Raw genomic sequence first — 15,409 nt, 5'->3', positions numbered from 1 at the left:
TCAAACAGAAGATACTCAAAATCGAATCAACAATTTCAAGACACTTATTATCAACAATGACATCAACAGGACCTAACGTGTTGGCCCCAGTCAGCAACCAAAGCGTAACCCAAGGATACCGTCCCAGGTTAATTGAATTTCACGGCTATGAAGGAGAAGACTTCCGACATTTTTTGGAAATACTTGAATCATTTCTTGCAATTAGCAATACGTACAGTGATTCGAGAAAACTCGTCATCCTCAAGTCACAATTACGACGCGCAGCAAAAATATATTACGAAAATGTTATACTCAAGAATACTCCTGAACTCACCTATGACGTGGCTATTGAAAAGTTAAAAGACCACTACATAACACCTGAATTAATACAGAGTTATGAACTGGAATTTAATGAAATGTACCAAGGAGAACAAGAACATCCGCAAATATTTCTGGCTAGACTACGAGAAGCAGCTGATCTGGCGAATATTACTAGTGAAGAGGTGATTCAAAGTCGGTTCCGCGCTGGCCTTTTAAGGGAAATTAAACAATTCTGTATCCAAAGCAGCTCCAAAACATTTCAAGATTGGATAAATCATGCTGAAGGATGGTGGAATGCAAACAGACCACGCAAGATTGCAATGGTCGATAACCCATTTATACCACGCAACATTAACAACGCCTTAATCTACCATGATGATGATAATTATCACAACCATTACGCTATAAACAATCACAATGTAGAAATTATAGATACAGATGAATTACCAACACAAGTAGTTACAATAAATGGTACAAGCAATCCAACTAGAATGATCACCGTAATATTATTAGTAGTCCAACTCGATTAACAACCATGGATATAAATGGTCATACAAATGACGTTCAATATCAAGTGCATCATCGTCCAAGATATGAGCACAAGGAACCAACGCAACCAGACAACCAACATGATATTCTCAATATGGTACAACAAGCTATTCGTAATGAACTAAACGGCTTTTATCAACCTAACAGGTCGTATAATCGTAACACGCGTGGTAATCCCAATAGTTATAACAACAATTATCGTGACTATCGACACAATAACGAACACAATGGCCACCAAAATAACAATGGCAATGGATACAGCAATAATGGATATAACAACAATGGATATAACAACAGTGGATACAGTAACAATGGATACAGCAACCGTGCCAACTACAACAATAATGGATACAATAGATACAGAAACAACGTTGATTATACCAGTAGAAAACCAGAATATAACAACAACCAGCCAAATAATAACTACAATGATCAGTCTACTCCACAACAACATAAACAACAGCAAAATCAGCCGTCAAAAAACTAGATGGGTCGGTTGTTTTCAATCATGAAATCAATGGTCAATCGAATACCCACAATAATAAACCCATTAACCAACCTCAGCCAAATCAACATCAATATCAAAAAAATAATACATCATCTCAGCAATCCCGACATCTTAATGCTATTTTAACTCAAAATGAAAGTGATCCTAACTATAGAAGAGAATTATATGCTGCAGTTAGGCCCGAAAAACCACCAGAAGTAGCTAAAGGCATCCCATACAAGAAAGCCAGACCAACTCCACAAGAAAAACAAACAAGAACACCAGTTATTACTAGAAAAGTCAGTACACGTTGTCGTATTTTCCTTATTAAATACTCAAATGTCGTGTGAGATTACTCAAGATCTCCATGTCATATAATTTAAAACTACCTCTATATAACACTACGTGTTATATAGCCATCAGTACTCATAAACAACTTTAGTAATTTACATTGCGCAACTTCGGTTCTTCAATTATTAATTTTATAAAATCAGACGTAGTTTGTATTTAATGAGCTCTCTCCCCTGTCTTCACTCAATAAAGAGGTTCAAGAGTCTCATCGATTATCAGTTTCCTGTTTACACTTTATTTTTACTTTTAATCGACTACAAACTACCCACCCAATATCACACACGTCAACACCTTGAAGAAGTTAACCCATCTGCTACAAATCAAATAGCTACAAACAATAATAAAGACATAGATATGGACCTACCTGTGGAAGAAATCAAAAGAAAAACACCACGACAAAGGACAAAAAGAGAACAACTAGACGTATCCTACAATATTGTAAACAATGTACTGGAACAACCTGCAAATATATCAGTACGAGATTTGATAACTACTACACCTAAATTCCGCAGAGAATTAATTAATGCCTGTAGACCAAAAAGAAAGACAGTTAATAAGCAAGTACCTCAACGTACAATGGCATTGATTGAAGATGATGAGATAAATACCACAGCTGTATATTCAAAAGTCAATATTGGAAACCATAGAGTCAAAACTTTAGTAGACTGTGGGGCAGCAAAGACATGTATGTCAAAAGCTTTAGCAGATACATTGGATTTGAGTATAGATGCTGCATCAGAAAGTGTCTTTACCCTAGGAAATGGAACAAAGCAACCTGCATTAGGAATTATCTACGATGTACCAATAGAAGTAAAAGAAGATATGATCATACCATGTACAGTAGAAGTTTTACCAACTTGTCCATCACATCTTATCATTGGAAATAACTGGTTGAACCGTGCAAAAGCAAAGATAGACTTCAATAGCTCATCCTTAAAGGTATCATACAAGAAACAGAAAGCCGAATTGCCTATATCATTTCTCCGCAGAAAGGACAATGTACCAAAAATGATTAGTCATACACAAACATATCAAAATCCTGTCAGCATGACAAATTCTTCACCTAAACGAGTCCGTTTTGAAGATGAAACATCTGAAGACGACAGCATAGAAAGTGACGATTCTGAAGAAATATCTGAAAGCGACGAAGTAAGCGAAGAAGACTATACAGCCGAAAATGAGTATTCAGAAGAAGAATTACCTCAAGATCAAGTGGAAACTTCATTGCTAGTATTAGATAAAGATTTGGAACAATCTATAGAAGTAGTACAAGCAGAAAAAGAAAATGTTGTTAGAGCACCTAAAGAAGGAATGGTTTTGAAAGCATTCACATCAAATACTTTCCGAATAGACAAACTATCTGGGGATAATCGAAAACTTACTTATAGCTTTAATGTTACGAATAAATTCATCAATGAAGCCATGGGATACTTCGATATAAATTCCAACGCTATTATCAACAAAAGGAACGTCGAAATATACATATACAATCGATCAGGAAACGACATATATATGAAACCACATGAAGAAATAGGCATTTTAGAAGAATACAATCTAGAAAAAGAAGAAATGATACAAGCCTACCAGCTCAATAAAAATTATGATTTGTTTGCTATGGAAAAAGATACAGATTCAAATGAAGACTCAGAAAACGAAACAATAGACCAAAATGCCTACGCCAAGCTAGAAATTGGAAAAATTGGAGAAATGACAGAAAAGAAATTAAGAAAATTGATATACAAGTACAAGGAAATATTTGACTGGAACAATGACACTATTGGATATACACAATTGATGAAACACAAAATTATAATTGAAGAAAATATACAGCCTATCAGTCACAGGCCTTATCGACTCAGCCCTATTGAATCGGAATACCTGCAAAAAGAATTAGAAAAGTATTGTAAATTAGGAGTCATCGCACCCTCAAATAGTCCTTGGTCTGCACCTGTTATTTTAGTCAAAAAGAAGAACGGCGAATATCGTATGGTAATCGACTACCGCAAGTTAAATGCTGTAACCAAAAAGGATTCTTACCCACTACCGAGAATCGATGATCTACTCGACACACTAGGAAAGGCCAAAGTATTTTCCGCCTTAGACATGAGAGCTGGATTTCATCAAGTTCCAATGGAAGAAGAAAGTAAAGAGCTAACCGCATTTACAACAAAATTTGGAGTTTATCATTATAACACGTTACCAATGGGATTAGTCAATTCACCAGCAACTTTTCAAAGATTAATTGATCTCTGCTTCCGACCGCTTCTCAACAAATGTTTAGTTGCCTATATAGATGATTTGAATGTATATTCTAATGATGATCATGAACATCTTCTCCACCTAGAACAAGTATTCAATTGCATAAAAATCGCCAACTTAAAGCTCAATCCAGAAAAATGCTTCTTTTTCAAAGATCATTTGAAGTTTCTTGGATATATTGTAACGAAAGAAGGAATACAAACCGACCCAAGCAAAATTGAAAAGATTCAAAATTATCCAGTCCCAAAAACACTCACGCAAATAAGAGGATTCCTTGGATTGGCCTCATATTATCGAAGATTTATTAAAAATTTTGCAGCAATCGCACGACCTTTACATGATCAAACCAAAACATCAAAAAGAATACCTTGGACTAACAAGACAACTGAATCATTCGAATTGTTAAAGAAATTATTAACACAAGCACCGGTTTTGGCAAGACCTGACTTTAATCGAGACTTTATCTTAGTAACAGACGCATCAAGAAATGGTCTTGGATGTATATTGACACAGTTGGATGAAAACAATCATGAGCACCCAATTATTTATGCCAGCAGAAGTCTCAAATCGAGCGAAGGAAACTATGGTGTATCTAAACTGGAATGTTTAGCAGTAATATGGGCAGTTAAATTATTTAGACCATATCTATTGGGAAGAAAATTCACTATTATCACTGATCATTCAGCATTAAAAGGTTTACTCAATTCCACAAATTCAATCGGAATCATTGCAAGATGGATCACAATCTTAGCAGAATATGAATACGAAATCAAATATCGACCTGGAAGAGTCAATGAGAGTGCTGATTTCATGTCTCGACTTGGATACTAAGCACTAAAACCGCAACAATATGATTATCACCTGAAATACACAATTATTTTACAAAGCTACATGGAGGCAGGGAGGGGTAGTTGAAACAAATATTCCAAAAAAAAAAAGATTCATTAACAACAGTACAAAAAAAAATTTCCCACAACAAAAGAAATCCTGAAACAACACAAAAAGAAAAAAAAATAATTACCTGAAACTCATAAACCCACAACACAACTAAATCAAGCAAATTTACCAAGTACAAGAATTACAAAAATGGAAGAACAAAAAATGAACCTATTAAAGCAATACTTGCATGATCTAAGGATTCCAGACAACATATCTGATAAAGTGGCGCGATATCTTAAAAAGGAATCAAGCAACTTCACTATATACAAAGGCACATTATATCGATACAACACTTCAAACGGTATCATTCGCAAAGTACTAAACAAAGAAGAAGCTCAAAGTATAATACACACATACCATCAACATCCTTTGGGAGGACATCTTGCTTACAACAACACTCTACATAAAATTGCTACAAGATATTATTGGGAAAAAATGGCTCGTGACATACAAGAATACGTTAAAAAATGTCCAAAATGCCAAGTTCATGGATGCAAATCTCTCAACGAAGAATTATACCCAGTACCAGTATCATCAAAACCATTAGATAGAATAGCACTAGATGTTAAACATGTTCAGTCATCAAGAACTGGATATCGATATATAATCGTTGGGATCGATTATTTAACAAAATATGTAGAAGCTCGTGCTATACGTTTTCAATCATCATCAGAAATTGCTCTGTTTCTATATGAGGAAATCATTTGTCGACATGGATGTCCAACAATTATCGTATCAGACAATGGAAAACCTTTTTTAAGTGACTTAGTACGACAAGTTTGCCGCAATTATTCAATAATACACAAAACAACAACTCCATATAATCCACAAAGCAATGGACTCATAGAACGATTTAATCGAACTTTAGGCCAAATACTCCAACGACGAAGCGATGATGAAAAGAAAGATTGGGACCAATACCTGCCAGCAACCTTATTCGCATATAGGTCAATGAAACAGGCTACAACAAAACAAAGTCCATTCTGCTTAATGTATGGATATGAGCCTAGAACACCATTTGATATGGAACATCAAATCTATGAAAAGAAATCCCCCAAATTTGAAGCAGTGTTGTTTCATCAAACCGCGCATCAGGTGCACAATCTTAATCGAATTAGAGAACAAGCAGCTAAGGCCATTAAAACAACACAGGCAGCACAGAAAAAGGCTATTGAAAACAAACTTCTAGATCAACGAAAAGAATTGAAACCTGCTTTCAATTTAGGAGACGTCGTATTGATATACAAAGATTACTTATCAACATCTTGGTCTGGAAAGCTTCAAGATAAATGGGAAGGACCATACGTTATACATCAAATCTTAGGAAAAGGCGCATACCATGTTAAAAACACCAACGTACAAGATACCAAAATTAGAAGGGTGCACGGTAATCGCTTGAAACCATATTCTTTCCCAGACGTACAATGGAAGTCGGAACACGAAAGGGTTATCTCAACCACAATAGATGATGAAACAAGAGACTTGCTTCAATAATACACACACACACACAAAAAAAAAAAAAAAAAAAAAAACTTGAAACAAACGACATACAATTCACCAAAAGAAAAAGATATAAATACACCAAGAATTAATTCGCAAAAGAGAAAAAAAAAATAAATAACAATAACTGATATTCAAGATGCTCACTAATATTCTCGCTGAAACTGCTGCCATTCGAAGCGCATGGTGGCGTCCTTATGCTCCTAATAAGGAAGACTTTACTAATCTTACTGGATACTACGTATTCATGTTTACGGAGTACTTTGTTACCCTCTGTCAACAAGAAGGGTATGAATCCCTTATGAATGCTCTCCTCAATTGGCTAATTGAATACGAAAATGATGCTAGCGGTGGTATATTCACTTTTACTGACAAAAATGGAATTACTATCAGTCGTTATGAATATGCTTTGGATATTGCTAATGACATTAGCAACCATCTGGATGTAATTCTCCCCATCATGGATCTGCCAATGCCAACCAATGACTCTCCTGTTATGGAGCCCGAAATATTGACTATTCCATCAACACCAAGCAACCACTCGCCAAGTCCACCATCTGAATTAGAAATTCAAGAGTCTAATCCAGAAGAAGCCCAAGAAATAATTGATTTCGAAGAATTAGATGCTTACCTTCTCAATGAATTTAATAATATGAATGCTATTGAAGTTGCTAGAAACCACATGACAAGTACATATATCAAGTATGAAGAATTGCTCAAGCAACAAAGAAATATAGTACGCGAAAAAAGATTATTAATTGAAGAATTGGTTATTGAAGTTAACTACTGGAGTCACCTATCATTCGAAGAGCCTGATCAAAATGAAAATAGTATTAGAAACTATTTTGCACAAAAATACGCCAAGTTAAGGGCAATTCTGCCTTCGATACATCGAAACCCATCCCTCAAAGATCAAATTAGACGACAAGACTCTTGGGGAAATAAAAGGAACCGCTCAAGAACGTTCGAGGACGAACTTTCTTTCGGTGGGGGCATCTGTAACACGCAAGAACAAAACGGCGGAATTTAAATCGTTGCAGTTTATAACGAACGCCTTACAGTTTGCAACGACCACCTTACACTATACAACAACCGCCTCTTATGTTATAACAACCACCCAAAATACCAAAAACAGAACAAAAGCATAAAATCCAAAAACATATAAATAACTCCAAATAACAATCACAAAAATACTTCACTTCTTATTAACTTCTTACTTACTTCACTTCTTATTTTACTTTTTCTTTTTATCAAATAAATATTCTTTTAAAGAGGCAAATTATCTCTTATTTTATTTAACATCAAGAACAAGAAGTCCCTTGAAGCTATCATACTTCATTGTAAAACCCCCTTTTATTTATCTTTTTATCTTTTTTTTTTTTTATTTTACCTTTATCAAAACAGTCTGATCTACTTTATAAGATCTGGTGGTCACTATAACAAGCGAATCAAGCCAAATCTGACTCATATAAAAGCAACTCTTATATCAATTACACCCAAATCTGTTTATTTAAACCTTAACTCAACACTCCCAAACAGAGAAACTACTATAAACCAAATCATTACAATGCTATCACAATAGCAAACGATGCTATTGTGACAAAGAAGTCAAAAAATGAAAAAAGTCAAAAAATGAGAAAGGTCAAAAAAATGAAAAAAGTCAAAAAAATGAAAAAAGTCAAGAAAATGAAAGAAGTCAAAAAAATGAAAAAAGTCAAAAAGAAAAAAAAAAAAAAATTTAACAATATAAATATCCCAACTATTTAGATGAAGAAAAAGGACAGTACAGTTCTACTCACATTTTTTTATTTTATATATTTTATTCAATAAACAGGCAACCTTCTCATAAAAAGTTCCTGATCCCTTTATTTTTTTTATCTTTACCTTTATTTGATCTTAATTAAAAGATCTGGTGGTCACTACAGTACCTTACTTTAAAAATTTCAAGAAAAACTTCTCTAAAACACTCAAACTAAACCAACCATACTACAAAATAACATTTGGTGGTCACTACGAGATGTCAATTACACTATAATTGAAAATACTCAAGAATCAACAAATCAAAACTTACAAAACCTTAACTCACAAGAATTTACTTGCTCAAGCACTCAAACAACTTATTTACAAACTCAATAACATCTAAAATGGCGACTTACAATACCGGACATATCGCGTTGGCCAATAATTATAACTATAAACCTGTACCCGTTGACTTTCATGGATATGAAGGCGAAGATTTTCGCTACTTCCTAGAAAGACTCGAATCTTATCTTGCTATCAATAATGTACATGACGCCCGTAAACTCGCAATTCTCAGATCCTTACTCAAAGGTGCTGCAAAAGTCTTTTTTGAAAAAGACATACTCAAGAAACTTCCCGACGTCAAATACGAACAAGCAATTGAAGCTCTTAGAAGTCAATATGTCACAGCAGAGCTCATCCAAAACTATGAATTGGAATTTAATGATATGATTCAAGGAGAACAAGAACACCCCCGTATCTTCTTAGCTAGACTAAGGGAAGCAGCTGATCTTGCCAATATCGAAGATGAAGCTGTAATCGAAAGCCGATTTAGAGCTGGTTTACAGCCAGAAATCAAAAGATTCTGCATACAAAGTAGCTCAAAGACACTAAAGGATTGGATGAACCACGCAGAAGGATGGTGGAACGCAAATAGACCACGTAGAATTGCTATGGTAGATAATCCCTTTATCCCAAGAAATGCAAACCAAGCTTTGGTCTATCCCAGTGACAGCTATTATCAGCCGCATCATACACCCCCAAATCATAACATCGAACTTATTGACGATTATGAATATGGTGTACCAGTCTTACCTTACCGAGAAGTTCAACATACTAATATGCCAGTATACAATTCAAACGATCATAACATGCTTGCTATCAACCAGTTAGCAGCTATGGATACTTCTAAAGGTTATCCAAGTCAACAACACGGTAATCGTAATCATCACAGATCTCAGCAAACTTACAACCATCAGCAAATTATGGAGACTAATCAACAGCAGGATCTAGTGGACCTTATTCAAAAGACTATTCGTATGGAGTTCAACAATCATCAACAATATCAACAACCTGCCAGAAATTACAACCGCAATAATCGTTACAACAATAGCAGCAATTACAACGATTATAACAACAACAGTAGCAACAATAATGGCAACAATAGGTATGGAAGATACAGCAATAACTACAACAACAATAATAGGTACAACACACAAATGGACAATAACAACGTGCAGCAACAAACTTCCAATACAAAACAACCGTCAAAAAACTAAATGGGTCGGTTGCCTTTAAACAAGGAAATGGTCAATCAAACACCCAAAATAATACAAAACCCATTAATAATACACAACAGCATCAACTAAACGCCTTATTAACAGAAACGGAAAATAAAAACTCAAAGCATAATAAAGATCTATATGCAGCTATCAGACCGGAAAAACCTCCTGAAGTCGGAACCGCAACCCCATATCCAGACAAGCTAAGGACAAAGGAAAGCAAGTAGCAGGACCTTCTGTGACGAAACGAGTAACAACAAGAAGTCATATCGAAGAAGTTCATCCGACAACTAGACCAAAGGTATCAATGCAACCACAAAATATTGAAGTTGACATGGACTTGCCTATACAAGAAAAGCAGAAGCATAAGACACCTAGAATAAAAAGAACACAACCTGACATCAAATACGACATTGTATCAGATGTGTTACGACACTAAGCCGACATAGATATAGGTGATTTAATTACAGTAGCACCTGCATTAAGAAGAAAACTTGTAAGCGAGTGTAGACCAAAACGAAAGCCAAAACAAGATCAAGCATCCCAGCAATTACAACAAACCATGGCATTACTGGAGGATGAAGAATTAAACACAACCGCTGTGTATTCAACCGTAAGCATTGGCGACAAAACCATAAAAGCATTAGTCGATAGTGGTGCTGCAAAAACATGTATGTCGAAGGCTTTAGCAGATGCCCTAGGATTAGAAATAGATTCAGCATCAGACAGCATTTTCACTCTAGGAAATGGCTCAAAGCAGACAGGTCTTGGATTGATATATGATGTACCAATTGGAATAAAAGATGATATGGTTATTCCATGTACCATTGAAGTATTACCATCATGCCCTACACACCTTATCCTGGGAAACAATTGGTTAAACCGTGCAAAAGCAAGAATTGACTTTGACACCTTAACCTTGAAGGTCAAATACAAACATCAAAAGGCCAAACTACCCATATATTACGAACGGAAGAATGTTGTATTGCCAAAAATGAGGTCTTATCAGCAGACATATCAACCCCCAGTTAGCCTAACCAATAACAAGTTAGAGCAATCTGATGAAGAACAATCCGATGATAGTTATGACGATGATATTGAAGAAACTGAATCAGAAGAAGAAGAAAGCTCAGAAAATGATACTGAAGAGGAAATAACAGATGATGAAAAAGAAAATCAGTCTCTATTAGTATTAGAAGATGGAACAAAAGAGGAAGTTACTATAACAAATTTCAAAGAATCTCACTTCATACAAGCTACAGCATCCGGATTAACAATACCAGCTAACTCATCGATGACCTTAACATTGGACAAACCAGAAAAAGAAATACCCGATTTGATTTATCACTTTGAAACAACTCACCCTAAGCTAAATAATGCTAGCGGATACTTTGATACATGTTCTACCCTAATTGTGAATAAGCGGACAGTTGAAATACGACTCTTTAATCGCACCAATGAAGTAATTATCGTAGAACCAGAAGAAGAGCTAGGAATATTAGAACGATACAATTTACATCGAGATAAAGTCATATCAGCCTATACTTTACAAACGAATCACGATCTATGTACAATAGGAACTAGTGATATTAGAAACAAGCACAAAACGAAACATAAACTGTTGGATACTGCATTATATGAAAAACTGGAAATAGGAGAATTACCATCTGACATTCGAAAGCAACTGCGAGCTCTACTCAGTAGATACGATCATGTATTCGATTGGAATAATGATACCATAGGACGAACAGACGTTATAAATCACAAGATTATTATACAAGAAGATACAATGCCAATCAGCCATAGACCATATCGAATCAGCCCCTTAGAAGCGGAATATCTTCAAAAGGAATTGGACAAGTATTGCAAGTTAGGAGTAATATCCCCATCAAATAGTCCTTGGGCTGCGCCAGTTATCTTAGTAAAGAAGAAAAACGGTGAATATAGAATGGTAATCGACTACCGAAAGCTCAACACAGTAACAAAGAAGGATGCATATTCTTTACCAAGAATAGACGATCTATTAGATACGCTAGGAAAAGCCAAAGTGTTCTCAGCACTTGACATGCGAGCTGGATTTCATCAAGTACCCTTAGACGAATCAAGCAAAGAGCTGACAGCATTTACTACCAAATTTGGAACATATCATTACAATACCTTACCTATGGGTTTAGTAAACTCTCCAGCCACTTTCCAAAGATTGATAGATCTATGTTTTCGACCATTGATCAATAAATGCTTAGTAGCTTATATCGACGACTTAAATGTATACTCAAACAACGATCAAGAACATCTCCAACACTTAGAACTAGTATTCCAGTGTGTAGAAACAGCAAACCTGAAGCTCAACCCGGAAAAATGCTTTTTCTTTAAAGATCATTTAAAATTTCTTAGATATATCGTAACCAAAAATGGTATACATACAGATCCAGAAAAGATAAAGAAGATAGTCGAATATCCACAACCAACAACTACAACTCAAGTCAGGTCATTCTTAGGAATTGCATCATACTATAGACGTTTCATTAAGGATTTCGCAGCGATAGCTAGACCTTTGCACGACCAGACGAAAACAAAGAAGAAGATCCCGTGGACACAACAAACAACAGAATCATTCGAAACACTCAAAAAAGTTGCTAAACCACAGCACCTGTATTAGCAAGACCAGACTTCAACAAGGAGTTTCATTTTTAGTAACGGACGCATCAAAATTAGGACTAGGATGTGTATTGTCACAGTTAGATGAAGATGGAAAAGAACATCCGGTTGTATTTGCAAGTCGAGGTCTCAAGCCAAACGAGGCTAACTACGCACCTACAAAACTAGAATGCTTAGCCGTCATTTGGGCTGTAAAACTGTTTCGACCTTATTTACATGGAAAGAAATTTATGATCATTACTGATCATTCAGCCTTAACTGGTTTACTGAAAACACCAAACCCCACCGGACTTATCGCACGATGGATTGTCACATTGTCAGAGTACGACTTTGATATCAAGTATCGACCTGGACGTGTCAATGAAAGTGCAGATTTCTTGTCAAGACTAGGATATTAGACGACTATAACTTTACAACTATTATTACCAACATATATATTACTATTCATCAATAGGAGGATGGGAGGGAAGATGATACCTAAAACAACAAAAATCCAAAAACAACACAAAACAAAAAAAAAAAATCATTCGAGGAGCACGGCCCCCAAATTTCAGAAAACGAAAATTTTCATACAACCGAAAACACCGAGATTAGAAAAATGGAAATTTTACAAATTTAGAATACATCACATTATCAAAAAGAACCCTGAAACATCAAACAATAGATACAGTATCACAAATAACGATTAGTAACACAAAAACTTTATTCAACAAAAAAAAATGGAACAAAAACAAATAGACATGCTGAAACAATATTTACAAGACTTGAAATTGCCAGAAGGTATTTCAAAGAAGCAAGCAAAATACCTACAAAAAGAAGCACACAAGTTCACCATATACCAAAACACACTTTATCGTTATAATACTGAGAATGGTATTATACGGAAAGTAATGAATAAACAAGAAGCAGAAGAAATCATGTATACATACCATCAGCATCCTCTAGGTGGACACATGGCTTATAACAACACATTGCACAAAATAGCATCACGTTATTACTGGGACAACATGACTAAAGATATAATGGAATACGTAAAGAAATGTCATAGATGTCAAAAGTATGGAAAGAAATCTCTGAATGAAGAATTATACCCTGTGCCAGTATCTACAAAACCTTTTGATCGAATAGCATTAGATGTTAAGCATGTACAAGCGTCTAGAGCTGGATATCGATATATTATCGCAGCAATTGACTACCTCACCAAATACGTTGAAGCTAGACCTATCCGTTTTCAAACAGCTTCCGAAATTTCACTGTTCTTATACGAAGAGATCATATGTAGACATGGATGTCCAACTATTATAATTTCCGATAATGGCAAGCCGTTTATCAGCAAGCTTTTACAGCAAGTTTGCAGAACATATTCAATTATTCATAAAACAACTACACCTTATAGCCCACAAAGTAACGGGTTGATAGAACGTTTCAACAGAACGTTAGGACAAATATTACAGAAAAGAAGTGTGGACGAAAAAGAAGACTGGGATCAATATTTACCAGCGGCACTTTTCGCTTATCGAACAATTAAACAAGCATCTACACAACAAACGCCATTCTTCCTACTCTACGGTTACGAACCAAAAACGCCATTTGACATGGACTATCATATATACGAACGAAATTCACCAAAGTTTGAAGCCATTCTGAAACATAGGACAATCCATCAAATACATAATCTCAGTAACATAAGAAAAGTTGCAGCGCAAAATATACGCCAAACGCAAGAATCACAGAAGAAGCAGATAGAAAACAAGATATTAGATGAACGCAAAGAACTGAAACCTCCATTTAGACTAGGAGACTTGGTACTCATCTATAAAGATTACTTATCCACATCTTGGTCAGCAAAGTTACAAGACAAGTGGGAAGGACCTTATGTTGTACAACACATATTAGGCAAAGGCACGTATCACATCAAGAGCATGAATCCAGAAGATACCAAATTAAGAAGGGTACACGGAAACAGAATGAAACCGTACCTGTTACCAAAAGTGCAATGGTGTCAAGAAAACCTGAGACATGTTATGACCAAATTAGATGAACAAGCAAAGGAGTTATTTCATTAAGATGAAACAACATGTGACTAGTATCAATCAGCAATACAAAAAAAAAAAGTATATAAATAGAGGAAAAAAAAAATGGAAAAGCTATATTTTATTTCAATGAACAAAACAAACGAACAAGTCCCCGTATCAATGGTTAACCAGAACAACAATGCATTTTCCATGGATATGGATACTTACATCAAGAAGGTATATCAAGAACAAGGCTATGAAGCAGCTTTAACAGTAATGAACGATTTTTTAATAATGTGGGAAGATTGTAATATTGGACCTACGAATCTTACATATGAAATCGATGGTATCACATTTACAAGGGAAGAATATGCAATTTACACTGTAGAGGGAATCAAGGCAATGTTAGAAGGACATAATCAGGAAGACCAAGAAGCCAATTGGGAAATAGAAGATGATTTTGAATTGTTAATGAACATTGAAGCGCTTATTCAAAACCAATATGAACAATATAAGGCGGCTATAAGAGAAATTGAACGTTTGCAAGAACTAAAGGACTCTCTTTGTGAACTTATATCATTAAATGTATCGCGATGGGCCCACTTCAAGTTCAGAAGGCCAAAGCCTACTCCAGAATCAGTAACCATTTACATAGCAGCAAAACAAACAGCCCTTAAAACAATTGTACCTGGTTATAGTCTCTTCCGTGCCTTATCTTTAAAAATCAAACAAACAGACGCTTGGTCAAGAATCGAGGACGATTCTTCCCGTGGTCCGACGATCTGTGACAAAGAAGTCAAAAAATGAAAAAAGTCAAAAAATGAGAAAGGTCAAAAAAATGAAAAAAGTCAAAAAAATGAAAAAAGTCAAGAAAATGAAAGAAGTCAAAAAAATGAAAAAAGTCAAAAAGAAAAAAAAAAAAAATTTAACAATATAAATATCCCAACTATTTAGATGAAGAAAAAGGACAGTACAGTTCTACTCACATTTTTTTATTTTATATATTTTATTCAATAAACAGGCAACCTTCTCATAAAAGTTCCTGATCC

At 35.1% G+C, this 15,409-nt stretch overlaps 8 protein-coding genes across 8 annotated transcripts; all 8 read left to right on the top strand.

The window, feature by feature from the left end:
* Nucleotides 1-835: 835 nt before the first annotated feature.
* RO3G_17343 (uncharacterized protein) lies at nt 836-1,336 on the top strand (the record flags this gene model as incomplete). Its single annotated transcript, XM_067671927.1, has 1 exon — nt 836-1,336. The coding sequence occupies one exon, from the start codon at nt 836-838 to the stop codon at nt 1,334-1,336; it is 501 nt and encodes a 166-aa protein (XP_067528028.1).
* Nucleotides 1,337-2,734: 1,398 nt separating this feature from the next.
* Nucleotides 2,735-4,777, top strand: RO3G_17342 (uncharacterized protein; the record flags this gene model as incomplete). The annotated part of the gene is made up of 2 exons (XM_067671926.1): nt 2,735-3,830; nt 3,969-4,777. 2 exons carry the CDS (start codon nt 2,735-2,737, stop codon nt 4,775-4,777), a joined length of 1,905 nt encoding a protein of 634 aa, XP_067528027.1.
* A 543-nt stretch (nt 4,778-5,320) lies between these two features.
* Nucleotides 5,321-6,379, top strand: RO3G_17341 (uncharacterized protein; the record flags this gene model as incomplete). Its single annotated transcript, XM_067671925.1, has 1 exon — nt 5,321-6,379. One exon carries the CDS (start codon nt 5,321-5,323, stop codon nt 6,377-6,379), a length of 1,059 nt encoding a protein of 352 aa, XP_067528026.1.
* Nucleotides 6,380-6,524: 145 nt separating this feature from the next.
* On the top strand, nt 6,525-7,415 carry RO3G_17340 (uncharacterized protein; the record flags this gene model as incomplete). The annotated part of the gene is made up of 1 exon (XM_067671924.1): nt 6,525-7,415. One exon carries the CDS (start codon nt 6,525-6,527, stop codon nt 7,413-7,415), a length of 891 nt encoding a protein of 296 aa, XP_067528025.1.
* Nucleotides 7,416-8,529: 1,114 nt separating this feature from the next.
* Nucleotides 8,530-9,684, top strand: RO3G_17339 (uncharacterized protein; the record flags this gene model as incomplete). Its single annotated transcript, XM_067671923.1, has 2 exons — nt 8,530-9,572; nt 9,612-9,684. 2 exons carry the CDS (start codon nt 8,530-8,532, stop codon nt 9,682-9,684), a joined length of 1,116 nt encoding a protein of 371 aa, XP_067528024.1.
* A 565-nt stretch (nt 9,685-10,249) lies between these two features.
* On the top strand, nt 10,250-12,346 carry RO3G_17338 (uncharacterized protein; the record flags this gene model as incomplete). The annotated part of the gene is made up of 1 exon (XM_067671922.1): nt 10,250-12,346. The coding sequence occupies one exon, from the start codon at nt 10,250-10,252 to the stop codon at nt 12,344-12,346; it is 2,097 nt and encodes a 698-aa protein (XP_067528023.1).
* An 889-nt stretch (nt 12,347-13,235) lies between these two features.
* Nucleotides 13,236-14,411, top strand: RO3G_17337 (uncharacterized protein; the record flags this gene model as incomplete). The annotated part of the gene is made up of 1 exon (XM_067671921.1): nt 13,236-14,411. One exon carries the CDS (start codon nt 13,236-13,238, stop codon nt 14,409-14,411), a length of 1,176 nt encoding a protein of 391 aa, XP_067528022.1.
* A 129-nt stretch (nt 14,412-14,540) lies between these two features.
* RO3G_17336 (uncharacterized protein) lies at nt 14,541-15,167 on the top strand (the record flags this gene model as incomplete). The annotated part of the gene is made up of 1 exon (XM_067671920.1): nt 14,541-15,167. The coding sequence occupies one exon, from the start codon at nt 14,541-14,543 to the stop codon at nt 15,165-15,167; it is 627 nt and encodes a 208-aa protein (XP_067528021.1).
* Between the last annotated feature and the right edge of the window lie 242 nt (nt 15,168-15,409).

The sequence above is a fragment of the Rhizopus delemar genome, genomic scaffold (genome assembly GCF_000149305.1).
Source record: "Rhizopus delemar RA 99-880 supercont3.40 genomic scaffold, whole genome shotgun sequence".
Lineage (NCBI taxonomy): Eukaryota > Fungi > Mucoromycota > Mucoromycetes > Mucorales > Rhizopodaceae > Rhizopus > Rhizopus delemar.
The sequence above is the reverse complement of the archived record's forward strand: the minus strand, read 5'-3'. Positions and strand labels throughout refer to the sequence as shown.